General features: G+C 38.1%; 1 protein-coding gene across 1 annotated transcript in view; it reads left to right on the top strand.

The window, feature by feature from the left end:
- PDGFC (platelet derived growth factor C) overlaps nucleotides 1-13995 on the top strand; it is a 102762-nt gene extending 88767 nt beyond the window's left edge. Inside the window, exons 4-6 of the mRNA XM_083520129.1 lie at nucleotides 5490-5691; nucleotides 10750-10967; nucleotides 12131-13995. Of these exons, the coding sequence (XP_083376255.1) occupies nucleotides 5490-5691; nucleotides 10750-10967; nucleotides 12131-12247 (537 nt within the window). The 3' untranslated portion in view covers nucleotides 12248-13995. The remainder of the gene's footprint in view (nucleotides 1-5489; nucleotides 5692-10749; nucleotides 10968-12130) is intronic.
- The last annotated feature ends 2202 nt before the right edge of the window (nucleotides 13996-16197 follow it).

Genomic DNA, 16197 nt, shown 5'->3' with positions numbered 1-16197 from the left:
GATTGTCTAGATATGTTTCATTGCCTGAGCATAGACAGCTGGAGCTTTCTGCTTAGACACCAGTCCAGAATTTGTTTAAAATCTATTTATGAGGTTGACGCCACCATCTTAATGGGATGTGATTTACATGGCTATAACAGCCTGTTTATCCCCTCCCCAAGTGAAATAAGAATTTTGTTCTCAAACTGCATGTTAATTCTTGTATGCATAGATATATAATGATTTCTAATGAAAAAGATGGTATCTGGCTTGGTTTAAGATATGAGATCACAATTTACTGGAACCTCTTTAGAACTTTGAGTGAACTGTACTTGACAGTGCCAAGGCTTGTTAGGATACATTTTATAAGCATCGAATTCCTGCAGTTTCAACCTTGTCACAGATTTTATTTCTAGGCTATCCTTTCACTTTGTTACTTAGAATAAGTGTGCATTTTCTGTAAAGATCCTCCATATTCCATTATAAAAGCACAACATATATCCAGTCTTCCCTCCTTCCATCAGTCTTACTTAAAAGGAATAGCATAAAGCAACTCCTTATTGCAAGCTTTTCTAAATGAAATGTTTTAGTTAGTTGTGAGTATTAAAAAAACCCCATGTTAAATAAATTATTCCAGGGCATTAGTGTGTCCAGCAATGTTGTTCCTGCCAGAAATGCCAGTTCTCCATCTTCTTAAAATATTTAACATTCAGATTAATGCATAAAGCTTTGGTATAGCTAAATAGGAATATAGATATATTTCATTAAGATTAACTTGGAAGACACTCCCCCCCTCGCCATGCTGAATTAATGTTTCTTACTGTATAAAAGTACAGTAAGCGCAATAAACATTCCTAACTAACCATGCTGGAGTTATGTGCTGGGTGAAAAGGCATCTTATCAGTTTTTAACTTGCTGTATATATTTGGCTTAGGAAAGCTGAGGCTTTTTATCTTTTTGAAGTTCAGAGACTAAAATATTTTGCATGTGTTGCTAGGACACACAAGGTAAACTTACATTCTCTGAGAAGAGTATGTGTACGTCTGGAGCGGGAAAGAACGACTCACTGTAAATGAGAAATATTTGAATTTATATTGGCAAGAAAATAGCTAATATATGGCCACGTACTTACCAGAAGATAAGCAAAACTGTTTTGAAAGCAGTAATAATTCAGATATTATTAGCTGCAATAGAAAATTGGGCTCTTTCATTAAAGAATAAAGATATATTTATTAAGTAATTAATTTTTGCAATTTACTGTTGAAGAACTTCTTGGTGATAAAAAGCTTAAATGAAAAATGGCAGGAAGCATCTTCGTTAATTCACTCCTACAACACTGACATATTTCTTCAAGTCTATTTTTGGCCATGATCACATCAATCTCTTTTCAATGAAGCCACTGAAATTTGACTTTAGGCAGCACTGCTTCCTATTTGTATCTTTTTTACACTAGTTTGTGTGTCAGTTTCAGAACTACATATTACCACCTTACAGAGAAATTAAATACATGTCTATTGAGAAGTGAGCTTCATTGAATTCAATGGGACTTGCTTCCAGGTGAGGATAACAGCCGGGATCACATAGATCAAATTCTCAGCTTGCAGGATTATATGCTGAGAAACTCTTTTTGTTCACACTTTGCCAACATCTAGGTATGCTACAGAGTGGTTCTTTCCAGATTGAAAAGCCCATTTTTACCATTATAAATATATTACATTCATTTATTATTTGCTGCAGATAAAATATATTGGCATGATTTCACAGTAAAAATATTAACCATAAAACCTTTTTAAAAATCATATGTAAAAATAAATGAAATGAAATCCAGTACAGATACAGGCTGAAATAAAGATCTCCACTTAAGACTTATTGAACAAGGAGGGTCTTCATTAGGTACCAAAAAGCAATAGAGACACCTCCTGTTTGATATATAGCAAGGAGTTCCAAAGAGCAGGTGCTGCCACAATAAAGGCTCAGCTCATATATCATAAGGAGCTGACCTACTGTTGAGATGTCATCTGTAGAAGGCTGACTCCTGCAGAGTATAGTGATCAGCTGGGTGTATATGGGGCAAGACCATCTTTTAGCTACCCTAGTCCCAAGCTTTGTAGGGCTTTGTGCACCTACACCTTGAACTTAACTCAGCAGCTAGTTGGCAGCCAATGCACTTCTTTCAGCAGTCACATAACATAGGGGCAATAGTCTGTCCCAGTGAGCAGTTATGCCACTGTATTTTGCACTAGCTGCAGCTTCTAGACCAACCTTGAGGGCAGCCCCACCATGGAGTACATTGATCTACTCCAATGTGATGCTGTGCTAGTCCTCACTGGAGACTGCAGTGAATGTAAATATGGCAACAAGATTGTTAGGGAGGCAAGCAACTTTACCCTCAAAGTGCTTTGTAAATGAGTCGCAGGGAGATCTAAAACTCCATTTTCTGGACTAGATGTTAAAACCTGAGCAATACAAAAAGTTCAGCTAGACAGCTACTTGAGTATGCAATGAAGGCAGAGGAGTGGGTTGTAGAGGTGTTACAAAACTAGTCATTGAATCGTAGAATTGTAGACTTGGATGGGACTATGGGGGTCATTGAGTCCAGGTTCCTGCAATACAGGAATATTATCATCCTTGCATCTCTTTGAAATAAAAAACTAAGTTTCCAAGATACATAGTTGCCTTGTCCTAATAATGTCTTCCAGCATAGTGGTGGTGTCTTCAATATGACTTACAGAATTGGTGGAGTAATGAATTATGTCCTTGTCCTTTGACTGTTTCATTAAAAGCTGCTAATGGCAGAATCTTTATTTGCTCTGAAGGGTTTTCCTGTACAAATAATCAAGACAATCTTTATTTTAATATTTTTGCTCCGTTTAGGTTTTCAGAGCATAGTTTTTATTGCCCTCAATGAAAGCACAAAGGTCTTGCAGGAAAAGGTTTTCTCTGCATTGAAGCCAACTATATTTTGATAGCTTCAAATGTGTGCAGGAAAATGCCGTATAAATAGCAGAACAGGAAATTCCACTTGATCCAATACTAATTGTCATTTTTGGCTTCACTATAAGGCAGCGGCAGACCTAAAGTATTTATACATGACTTATAGTTTGCTCTCCTATTCCCATACAGTACTATGGCGGAGATAAAATATTCGGAACTATCTAGTATTTAAAGATGTTTTAAATGAATGTAAATAGATTTCTCGGTATATATTTTTATTGCATCCTGCCCTAATTGGCAAAAATCAGGATGCCCTGTTGACTACTGCTTTATTTTCAGTTGCTCTCCTGTAGCATTTTCTATCACAGACTTTGCCTCTTTTGCCCCCACAACATACTGAATTGACTCATCCAGTGAGCTTCTTCTCACTATGACCTCCACTACCTGTCTTTTCGGTAATGACAATAACTGAGAATTGTGATCAGATATTTCCCAAACTGTAAAGTGAAACTTAAAGAAAGAAATCGGTCTCCTTCCTGGGCAAGGCTGGATCTTTGAAATTTAGGAGTGCCCACATAAGTCATGCATGTTTGTGTGTAAACAAATATTCAATATCTTCATAAAGGTAAAGGTAAAGGGACCCCTGACCATTAGGTCCAGTCGTGACCGACTCTGGGGTTGCGGCGCTCATCTCTCTTTATTGGCCGAGGGAGCCGGCGTACAGCTTCTGGTTCATGTGGCCAGCATGACTAAGCCACTTCTGGCGAACCAGAGCAGCACACAGAAATGCCGTTTACCTTCCTGCTGGAGCGGTACCTATTTATCTACTTACACTTTGACGTGCTTTTGAACTGCTAGGTTGGCAGGAGCAGGGACCGAACAATGGAAGCTCACCCCGTCGCAGGGATTCGAACTGCCGACCTTCTGATCGGCAAGTCCTAGGCTTTGTGGTTTAACCCACAGCGCCACCCGCGTCCCTTAATATCTTCGTAGAGTTATGTGAAAATCCTTACAAAGCAATATTCTATATTTAAGAATCCTGAAAGCAGAAACACTGGATTTTTTTCCAAGGCTCAGTGTAGGTGAATCTTTCCAGAATTCAGACATGGCATGTGCATTCTTCAACCTGGAGTTAGGGATTGAGAATTGTCCTTTAGCTGGGCTTGAGCTGGAGCTGGGAGTACAGAAATCAAGCTGCCATTGACCAGGCAAAAATGGATGTCAGGCTCTAACGGTAGAAGTAGCAGTTCTTGTGATCCAGAACCATGCCTGTACCGATGGTTACTTCTGTTGGCAGTAAGAGATTTTGAACAGCTCTTTTGAAACTGGAATGGGGAATCTTGAATGCATATCATCAACTGTTATAGCCATGAGCCACGGTTGCTTTCAATTGTTGGTGTTAAGTTGTGGGTGAACAAATCAGACGACACAGCGATTCTTCAAACAGCTCTTGTTTATTCCGAGGCCAGAACAGAACAGAGCTGAACTGAAGAGCTCAGTCAGCCTGCTTATATAGAGCTCCAGAACAATGTAACTGTAGCAAATTTCTAAAACTATCCAATCACTGAATGTCACTTTCGATCCTTCATTTGCATAACTATCTACAGTATTCCCCTGCTGGCCCAGGGTGAGAACTTCAGTACATAACAGTTGGCATATTGCAATCTAGGTTTCTATTACTGAGAATATTGTCTCTCTTACTGCTGGTATTTTCATATAATTGCTCAACAAAATATATAGACCAATTCTGCTCACTCATCAAAACAGCTTTTACTAATGCTAAATACATGACAAATGTATGTGTTGGCATTTTTGCAGGGATTAATTGCATGTAATGGAATTATGTTTTTCCTTCAAAGCCTCAGAGTGCCATTAACTTTAATTGTTTACTGACGTACCATTTATCATTTTGTGTCAGTCTATTGAGTATATTTGCCAAAGTTGTACAATAGTTTGTTTTATAACCCAGCTTTGGTAAGAGTGAACTGTGTGATGAAAATAAGAGGAAACTATATAATAAGCAAAATAAATATGTTGCAATCTTATGCAGATTTATCTAGGAGTAAGCCCCATTGAGAACAGTAAAATGCCTAAGAAAACATGGAGATGATCAGACTAGTCCTAGATTATCACTATTTTTCACTTGACTTTGCATTTATTGACAGTGTTTGTATGAAAACTCCCCCCCCCAAAAAAAAAATATGTTGTCTGATTGCCTTGTAGAAATTTAAAGACCAAAATACAACATAGAACAATAAAAAGCATAACAAATGTTATTTCTGGCAGATATATAGCAAAACGCAAGCCATAGAATGAAAAGCCCAGGAGTTTTTAAGGTGTTGGTGAATTATAAGGCTTCACCTGGGAGCAAAAAAGATCATAAATATGGTTCTAGGCAAACTTCTCTAGGAAGGCTTTTCCATAGATTAAAGGTATATTGGTCTCAACAGATATCATGGTGTGTGTGTGTGTGTGTGTGTGTGTGTGAGAGAGAGAGAGAGAGAGAGAGAGAGAGAGAGATTAACTACTATCATTATATGCACCTAAGATGCTTGTTTTTCTCCTTACAACATCAGACAGAATCTGCCAGCCCAACAATATTACCACCTTCAGCTTTACCATTAGAGTTGCTAAACAATGCTGTTGCTGGATTTAGTACTGTGGAGGAACTTATCAAGTACCTTGAACCAGACAGATGGCAATTAGATTTGGAAGACCTGTACAGACCAACCTGGCAGCTCCTTGGAAAAGCATACATTCATGGAAGAAAATCTAGAGGTAACCAGCGGATTTATCTCTTGTGCTTTGTTTTGGCATGCTAATGTTAATCTTTCGTTGGAATTTGCATGAAGTATTCTTTATTTGTATTGATTACAGTTGCACAGTCGTTACCCAGCAGCTGATGCAAGTATTAAATTGCATGCAAGTATTAAATTGCTTTGTGGACTTTCTGGAACTACATTTCATCTTATTTTACTCTTTTAACTGAGTGTTCTTGATTCACCAACATTTACTAGAATGGAGGTTAAACAAAGTAACTCAATGTGATTGGGAAACTGGGCTGTCCTCATATCAAATACCGGTGGACGAGCTATGTTTTGTATAGGCACAACAGAGACTAGTTATGATGATCACTCATAGCTTCTAGTGTGATTGTTGTAGCAAGTAGAAAATAAGATTAAAAAGTGAGCATTTTGGAAAACAACAGGAGCGGTCCTTTAATGAACATAGTTCTGTCTCATTCAGAATGTCAGCAAATGTATTTGCATTCTTGCCATTTCCTATGTAATCTGTAATAGGTGATGGTCACTGCTTTGCATGGCTTGTTGAAAACCATTTTGTGGTTGAGATCTAGTAGACTGCAATCCTGTACCCACATTGTGGCATAAGCTTCATTGAATTCAGTGGCACTTACTTCCACATATACTGTGATTGTGCTGTGAATGGACTAAATCTCCTGTACTGTGACCCAACTAGGCAACTCTTATGCTCCTAAATGCCAATTAAAGCTCTGTTGACTAGTGAAGCAATTAACCTTTCTGGGGGGTAGAAAGGGAGAAAGGTAAAATAACAGCTGCATTAAACCTCAAGGGCAGATTTATTTAGTTCTGCTCTTCTATCTTATCAAAACAATAGTGGGCAATTAAATTGTTTAACCAGTAGAGTTGAATTTTCGTGTTAGAACCTGTTTTCTTACATGAGAGCAGTACTGAAAAAGAGTTTCCTTTCACTTCCCTTTGAATTTAGTATCAGACTAAATCTGATTTAGCTGTTAGGCACTAACTGCTATAATTTTAAATGCATTTGATATTTAATGATAGGGAATGGACAATATTCCTGCCCTTCTCATGCATTATCATAGAGGATAATCAAGCATAACTATGACTGCTTGAATAGTGTTAAATATAGGGTTTTGATAATTGCAAGGATATGCTAAGACTGGATCTAGGCTGAATCTTTCAAGAACCTATTTCATTTGTTTGATCTGATCCCTAGAACACAGCATAGATGTCTGCCTCTGTCCTTTTTTGCTTGCAGCATGTAAAATGTAACTACAGCATCCTATGTGTGGACACGCGATAGGATTTATTAAGATTAGAATATTCATTTTCTGTTTATTTATTTATTAGGATTAGAATATTCATTTTCATCTTTCTAGTCCCCTCCCAATATATATATTTTAAAACCTTAGATAAATCAAAATCCCATCATTGGGTGGCATCTACACAAAACCAAATCCAGGAAAACTGTGAACACCCCACCCCAACAAAGAAAACACCATCAGCATAAAACTTTTTAAAGAGTTTTAATTGGACACTAAATTAGAATTGCTGTTAAATAAACGCATACTGAGTATAGTCATATCCATCTTAAAAGGACCACCCTCAGACTGCATTACGAGAGTATGCAACAGCCTAAGGCAGAAAATGTGTCCCATTGAGATGACATGGTATTTGCTGTAGACATTCATAATTGTTGCAGAAACGCAGTGTTTGGTTTTTAATACCATGTGATGCCTTTTTGAAAAATCTCACTAAAGTGGAAAATGTTATTTAACAGAAAATACAACTTCAGCTTTAAACATTATTGTTTGATATAGTAAATAATTTTATAGCAACTATTGTTGGCAGCAGTGAAAATAAACCTGGATGAATTATACTGGGTGTGTGCACCCATCTTTGTTGCAAATGCTGTAGATTTTGTTAGTTGCTATTATCCAAGCAATGGATTATATTATGATGCTTCTGGCAGAAACCATAACAAGTTCAGGTCCATACAACATTGTGTTTCCCTAGTTGTGTGTTCAGACCCAGAGACCTCCCCACTAAATAAAGTCACACTTGACTCAAATTTTAGTTTTGGTTTTTGGCAGAATTTAGGCCACAGCTTTCTTGATTACAGAAGGTGAGTGGTTGCATAGGCTCTGGTTCAACTAGCTCCCTGCAACCTTTCAGGCAGCGCTGAGGACACGCTGTTTAGCTGTTCTGAATGCACAAGCCAAAACAGGAAGCTCTGGGCACTTGCATGGGTATATATAGGTCCATCGATCCATTTGGACTGCGCCCCATTGGCCAGATTGAACCCAACATTGAGGGACCTACCAATCAGGTGTTGTGGCTATCCAGTCTTACCCACCCTGGAGTTTGGTCTCCAGGTCTCACTGCAACACATGCCCTCTTTTAGGGAGGACACGATTTATATAAATTCACACAAATACTAATATCAAAATACCTTAATTCTAGCCTTAATACGAAACCCCTTTTTCAGTTTGAATGAAATTAGGATAGGGACAGGAGGGATGGTTTTCTTTCAGATATTGCATGCTTTGTCTAATTCAAAAGTCAGCAATACTCCATGGAACTTGTAAGATAGATGCCCATGGATTCAGACTCTTTACATCCTTTAAATCCTATCAAGGTGGAACGTCCTGTGCCCAGCCACAGATCAGTTGTTACCGCTTTATATCTGGAAGAGTGCCATGGTCAAGCTGTACTAAGAGCACAATCCAGGATGCCTGCTTTTAGAAGCCTCCTCCAATTGCCCCAGGAGGGTCTGCAACTATGACTCTTCCACTGCGAATGTTCCAACAGCATAGGGGGCAAAAAGAAGGTGTTCCAAGTGGGGATCTTTAAAAAAAAAACATCAAGGGAAATGAGGCAAAGGAACAACTGCTTCCTTCTCTTCCCATCTTCTGCCTTGGTAGCAGAAGCCTGACAAGGTTTTGGATTTAGTGGTTCCTGTACCTTGAATTATAGTTTTCCTCTGCCCAGTGAGAATATCACTCCTTGGGGTATATTTCATGGCAAGACTAGCTTATTCTTAAGAAGTCATCATGATGCATACGTTTTTATTTTTCCTGTTTTTATTATTCTGGAAGTTGCGGAGCTCTTAAAGATCTATGACTTTTAGAAGTAGATTAGTAACTTGTTTTTCATTTAGCTACCATGTTTAATGAGGGAGACAGTCCTTGACCCATTATGCAAGGAGGAAGTTTTCTGCCTTGGAATGAAAGCAAAATCCTGTAAAGGCAAATTCCCAGGCTTCATTGGAAAATAACTGGATAATCAGAAAGTTCTAATACAAACAAACATGCAACTGTTTCCTTCCCACACTTGTTATGAAATACAATATGCAGTAGGCTAGAATCCTGCCTGGCAATAAAAGCATATAGAAGCTTTCTTGTGGATACCAACTGTTAGTTACAATTAACTTTTCATTTTTAATTTTTTTATTTTCCCTCATTTTAAGGGCATTTCAAAAAAATAAAATAAAAATAAACCTTATTGCAAATCTTACTAGTTTATTCTTACTAAAGCTTTTTCTGTGTGCCAAAGCTTTTATGTATTCCACTTGCAGAAATTTGTTTTTAGTAATTAGCGTTAGTGACAAACATTTTTATTTGAAGCCACCCGGTCTAAGCATTTCCCTGTTTGGGTTGGATTTGTTTTTCAGGTAATAGCTTTGATTCATGAAGTTACTTTGCCATTGCAAACAACCCTGTGTTCTTTCTGAGGTTTTTCTGAAACGTTCTTTTGACTACTGTGTCAACGTTGATGAATGAATGGAAGCCCAGTTCAAAGGGTGTTTAAATTTCCAAATTATAATAGGTTTTGTAGCTCAGTTCACTTAATAGATCCATATAACCTTTTCTTTTGGTTAAGTAAACATTGTAAAGGAATACACACACACACACACACACACACACACTTTGTCAACTAGCCTTATGCCCTACAATGTGTTAAAGCATAGTTTGAGCAAGACAGATATGGGAAAGGAAAAGAGGGATGCAGGAATTTTTTCACTTCAAAGACTTGATTATACATTCACAATGTGAAACTGCTGGTAACCTATTCATGTAAAGTGTAGTATCATAGAAAGGTGCATATTGTATTATAATAATGTGCTTTGACAAGGTGATGACATCTGGTTTTCCAAATACAAATAGTATAATGCAGAGTCTGTCTATTGGTTTAAACTCTGTTAAGGTTATTACAATTTCGATAAAATGCATAGCCCCAAAAGCTTAGTTTAACGTTCAGAATATGACTAGCGATCTAATCAAAGTCATGCTGAATAATTAGAGTCAGACAGATAAGTGTCAGCTAGATTAAAAGAGCAGAGTGGAAGGAAAGGAGGACCTTTTTCTGCCTCCCCTCTTCCACCTACTCTCTGAAGACTGGAGAAGAGACCCTCTTAGGAATATTAGGGGGGTGGGCAGGGGAAAGACTAGACCATGGGGGAAATGAACATAATATTTTAGCTGCAGTTCATTCGTTTTCAGCTTTGTATTCTTGTTATAAAAAAAGTGCCTAGACATTCCATTGTTGCACCCATAACCTAGGTTGAAGGTGCCATTTAGCTCCTAGCTTTTGTATCTCAGTTTCTAACATTGGCCTCAAAGCTGCATGATTCAAGTAACATCTTGAAACACTCAATGAGAGTGTCTAGCCATTTTTAAATGGAAGGAAAGTTGTTTCCTAATTCTAAAAGTTGCAGTTGGCCCTTAGTAATTTGGAGGTTTCCATCCATCCCAATAAAAGGCTTAACTACTCAGCCTTCAGGTAGTGAACATATACTCAGTACTGAGAATTGTGACTTTATAGACCAGGATTATAGCTTAACTTAGAAAAAACATTTGTGTTACCAGAATTTAGACTTCATAAGCTCTGCAGTGGAAATCCACTAGTTCAGTAACTCAATGAAAGGTTTGGTGGCATTGAGGACAGGTTGTTGTCTCCTAAAAGCAGCTTGATGTTCTTCACTTGCAGCAGGTATTTTTATTGTTGAAACTTGATGAATAAATGACAAAAATGTTTGCCTTTTTAAATGCTTCAGTTGTAGATCTGAATCTTCTGAAGGAGGAGGTACGAATGTACAGCTGTACTCCACGCAACTACTCAGTGTCACTACGGGAAGAGCTGAAGCGAACAGACACCATCTTTTGGCCACTTTGCCTGCTGGTTAAACGTTGTGGTGGAAACTGTGGCTGCTGTCAGCATGCTTGCAGTGAGTGCCAGTGTGTCCCTACCAAGGTTACCAAAAAATACCATGAGGTATAGTGTTATTTCTTATTTTAAAGTGTTTAAAATTTCGCACACACATATATTCTAGCAGAATAATTTTATTAGGACAAATGTTTACATTGCGGCACCTGAGATTTCAAGCCACAAACAATGCTTCTTCAGAGAGGTTATAAGAAAAAGACCTCTCAGCCCAGCTGTGGTATTAAGCCAGTGTCATCTCCATTTTTTCATGACCTTTAGGCAAGATATTGTCAACATGTACCCTTCTACTTTAGTGGGCTTTCATACTTCTGATCTCATTTGATGCTGTTTGCTTGCTAGGGAGATAGCCAGAAAGTAAGTGGTGGTGACAACTGTTGCTGTTCATCCTTGCTGTTGTCACTGCTCATTTGCACATTCCTTCTAGGTGTGCAGAGGGTAGATGTGTAAACATGTGGCAACAGCAAACAGCAGCAGTGGTAACACCTAACACCTCCTGCTGGGCCATGGGCCTTGGTGGATGTTCAGTCATGGTTGCATTGTGCTTCACTTCAGGTTAAGCTTAAGCTTGTAGGTTGTTTCCATATTAAGATGGCATTGATGAAGCTTTTGCAGACTTGTGTGGATAAAAACTGTGCCTTACACAGCTTCAGTGGAACCTCAGGTTACGTACCTTCCTCCTTACGAATGCTTCTGGTAACGAGCTCTGCTAACCCGGAAGTAGTTGCCCCTAGTTGCAAACTTTGCCCTGGATGCGAGCAAAAGTCACACGCTGGCGGTGTGGCAGCAGCAGGAGGCCCCATTAGCGAAAGCATGCCTTATGTTAAGAACGGCTTCAGCTTAAGAACGGACCTCCGGAACGAATTAAGTTCGTAACCGGAGGTACCACTGTATTGTAATTTTTGGCTTTGATAGAGAACTGCAAGAAGCAGTGAAGAAACCTCACTGTTTGGAGAATGTGACATATATCAGAAGCATTCAGCAGACCCGTTTCTGTGAACAAGAGACATTCTCACCTTTAGAAGCAGCCTGTGTAACACCCATAGGTAACACACCATGTAACGGTTACAGCATGAGTTTGCGCAGCCAGCATGAGTTTGTCTGTTATGCACTGATGGCTTCCAGTTTACTAATAAGGAATACTGTAGATTCTGTCTAACAATGAAGGAACTTCATGGCCTTTTAAAAGATTATATTGAACCCTCCTTTTGCAGGTCCTGCAGCTGAAGCCCAGGAGCGGCGTAAAAGGATTGCATAAATCTTTGACGGATGTACCTTTGGACCATCACGAGGAGTGTGACTGTGTATGTAAAGGGAATACAGAAGGATAAAAGGAACTTCGTGTGCTTCTTTTACAGCACGTTCACTCAGTGGCTGATTCTCTTCTGGGGCTTGTGCATTAATCTCCTTCTGTAATCTCAGTTGTCTGCTTTTGAGAATCTTCAGTGTTCAGGACTGACAGTTCTGGGGGAGAAAAAGAAAGAAGAAATCAAACTGAGATGTATGCAATGTAACAGCAGTAACCTGAAGGCCCACTACTAAGGATGAACAGAAGGCTTCAATGAGGGATTACTCTCCCACCCCAATTCTATACCTATGTCTATAGCTATATTTATATCTATATAGAGATATAGATATATAGATATAATATCATCTCTCTTACTCGTATTGAATTTAAAACGTTTAAGTTTTAGAAGTATAGGAAAAGACAGTGCTTAGGCAGGACCTGGACTCTCCTGGTGGTCTTGCTTCTGCAAGTCTCTTACTTCTCTTACAGTTCAGAACATCTGGAATCTCTCTTAACTCGGCTCAGCAACTCCTGTACATTTCAAATCAAAGTGTTAATTGTCCTACAGACTGTCTTACTCTGAGTTAAACTCAATTTTTCACTGATGCAAGTCGAAATGACCGGACACATTCTCTTGGTTTCTTCCAGTAAAGTGTCTGTTGTTTAGAAAACCTGAATGGTCAGTATATGTGAGAAAAGAGGAAAGGGTCAGAAACCAAGAAGTGCCTTTATCCTTCTCACTATGACCTGCAAGTATTGCGTTTGTTTATATTTTTTATTGTGTACATTTTTATACTCTTTTTGACAGCATAACTATTTGCTTTTCTAATCTTGTTAAATATATCTATTTTTTGCCAAAGGTATTTAATATTCTTTTTTTATTATTATTGCAGCCTAGATAAACTGCTTTTTCATTTTGTAAGGCTTTGGAATCAGAGTTATAGAAAGAGGGAAGGAAGATAGAATTCTGTTTCTGCAAAGCAAGGAGCTAAAAGGTGCATTTGCACGTAAAAAGATAAACAAGATAGGTTAGTCTGAATTTACAGGTGTGTGTTACTAGCTCCATGATGCTGGGATAAAAAGAGTAAATATAATAGCTGTTAAAACTCTCTTCATCATAACCTAGTGCCTCAATCCAAATAAGGAGGTATGTGCACAGAAACAAGGTTGCACATACATACATATCACATTTTGCATCAGGGGCAAGTGGCATAATTCTGATAAGCATCATAAGGCAGATGTTCCCTGTCCATACTGCATTATTTTCAATGGATTGGATATTTGTGTGCATTCGAATGCACATTCTGATGCAATAATTTATGCATAAATATCCTTTTTACATGTACTAGTGATCACAGTGTAGGTTTATTCAAAACAGTCATAAATCCAAAACAGGGAGGCCCTAAACAGATAAATTCAGAGTGATGTCCAGTTCAATGGGACCACTTACTTCTTAGTAAACACTTCACTGTTAAATTAGAAGGTGAAAGATCTTGACAAGAGCACCACCACTGCTGACATTTCAGTGTGCTCTTGCATCCATAATAAAATGGGGTCATGAACAAGTCGCACATATTTATTGCTGCAGGTGTAAGGGTTTTTTAATGTTATGAATGCCAGTTATTTCCTTGTAAAGGGCAGTGGGCTTCCAATATCTTAATGATGTAAAGTACAGTTTTGATAAAATGTGGTTTTGCTGATGTACAGTCTTTATGTAAACCAGCACATTTATCCCACCCTTTGCCCAACTAGGAAAAAGCAGTAAAATATTTTGCTTGTAAAATGCTTCAATACTGTCCAGTGTTGTGTTCTGTGTTTCTATTTATTGTTTTATGTATTTAATGATTCTACAAAGTAATGGTGCTCATTGGGAGACAGAAGAAATACTTCCCATATCCCTATATGGCATTTAATAACTATCTAACAGTCCAATCTTCTGAACTTCCATATGCTTGTTAAAGAATAAAAATGGATATCGGAGTAACATTGTAGGAACAGAACAGCATTGTATGGTTCTCATGGAATTGTGGCCTAAGACAGGGGCAGCCCCAGTGTGCTACCCGCCATCTTTCCTTATCATTGGCCATGCTAGCAGAGTCTGATGGGAGTTGTAGTCCAACATCATATGGAGGGCATAACATTGGCTATTGCTGTGCTAATAAATGGGTATCAGATTAGCATTATAAAATTAAGACATGGTACTCTTAGAATCTTCATAATTGCACAAACATTTGCTTTTGCTTCATGTGCTAGGTGAGCCTTCAGCTTAAAATAATGTTGTTTCCAAAGTTGATTGAATCCAAAGGAGTTTATGCCACAGATTTCACCCGTTCCCTGTACTTATACAAAGTACTCATTTAGATATTTACCAATGGTACAAATTCCTTAATGGAAACACACTGAAGGTTGCTGCTGCTGCTTCTGCTGCTTTTATAGTTTATTGTTGCATCTTAATTTTAGCCTCAGTGAAATTATAACTTTTCAAGAAGACAAAACATCAAGTAGAAATCTTTAGTATTTTACAGTTTCGGGCCCTTAAATGTTTGACTTTTTAGGGTGCATACAAAACCACCTCCCCACCAGTCTCCATGCAGCATATTGTTGTGTAATGAGTTCTATTTTCCTGCTCACCTTTTTGCTGGTGACAAAATATATCTGGCTTGGGAACATGCATGGACTTTGGCCCTTTGCTCCATGGGCTTCAGCTTAAAAAAAAAGTTTCCCCCAAAGCTGATGGAATAAAAGGGTGTTCATGCAGTAAATTTTACCCATTCTCTATACTTATACGAAGTACTCACCCACATTCCTGGCTTGTTACCCCCAGAAAGTTGCCCATATTGAAATGCAGCCCAAGAAGTGAAGAGAGTTCTCTCACCCAAGGAGTGAAGAGAGTTCCTGTGTTCAGATGGTAACTATGTGGAGTGCAGGTTATTTGATCCTTCTGGTAATCACATATCTAGCCTTCCTCTCTGAGTGTTGTTTTGTATTAGAATTAGCTAGAATCTGGTACTCATTCTTTTCTTGATATGTTCTGCAGACCTCCGTATTTTCACTCTTTTTCGTTCTGTACTCGTTATTTTAGGAGGGCTGAACATTTGTCCAAAAAAAGAGGATGAATGCAGATCAACAGTGGGCTCTTGGTTCAATATATTTATATCTCCATGCAGCTATAAGGTGCCTTTGTCAAAACGTAGAATTCACCCAAATCAGAAATCTGGAGCACATGTTAGTAATGCCAGTGGAGTTCGGAGGGTTATTTTAAAGAAAAAAGAAAGATGTGGTCCAGATGCTGTTCCCATTAATGATGTGTTTTTTAGGATTGATGAGTTGTGCTTTCATTGTTCCAGTGGCCTGTGATGAATTGTTTGATAATTTAAATCATCCCAGTGTTAATATGCAAGTAATATATATGATTTAGCTTTAAAATATCATGGGAAACTATTCCCAGAATTGATGAGTAACAACCCAGCTGATATGAAGAAATACGATACTGAAATGTTTTGAAATATGTGTAGGAGATTTTTGTTGCTCTGTTTTCTGCACGAAGATGAATGCATGGCCATCACAGTGGGCTTTCAGCATTCCTATCTTCAAAACCTGTGCCAATTATGAAAATATGATTGTGCAAATCATCATAGACAAATTATATGAAGGCACAATTGCAATACAATCAATTGCATGTTTACGTGAAAGGAAGTTTATGTGAAAGGCAGCATCATCACGTTTGGTAATTAACAATTTATTCAAGTGCCCTAGCTATTTAGTAAAGTTTATAGACTTCTTTGGGAAAAGAAGTGTGGAGTTCTAAAATGAGATTATTTCTTCTAAAAATGCTACTTTGTGATCTCCAAGATAGCATAGAAGACAACTTTATATACCCTTTGAATGGATTAAACATTTTTCCCTTGAGAACATCTACATTTTTAGCTTATCTTTGAGGTCTCATCTCTTATTGTCCTTGTACTTGTGCCCTCCCTTTCCTTCCATAATCAT

Source organism: Podarcis liolepis (genome assembly GCF_965112155.1).
Source record: "Podarcis liolepis genome assembly, chromosome: 9".
Taxonomy (NCBI): Eukaryota; Metazoa; Chordata; class Lepidosauria; order Squamata; family Lacertidae; genus Podarcis; species Podarcis liolepis.
Note: the sequence above shows the minus strand (reverse complement) of the source record. Positions and strands in the feature narration are given on the sequence as shown.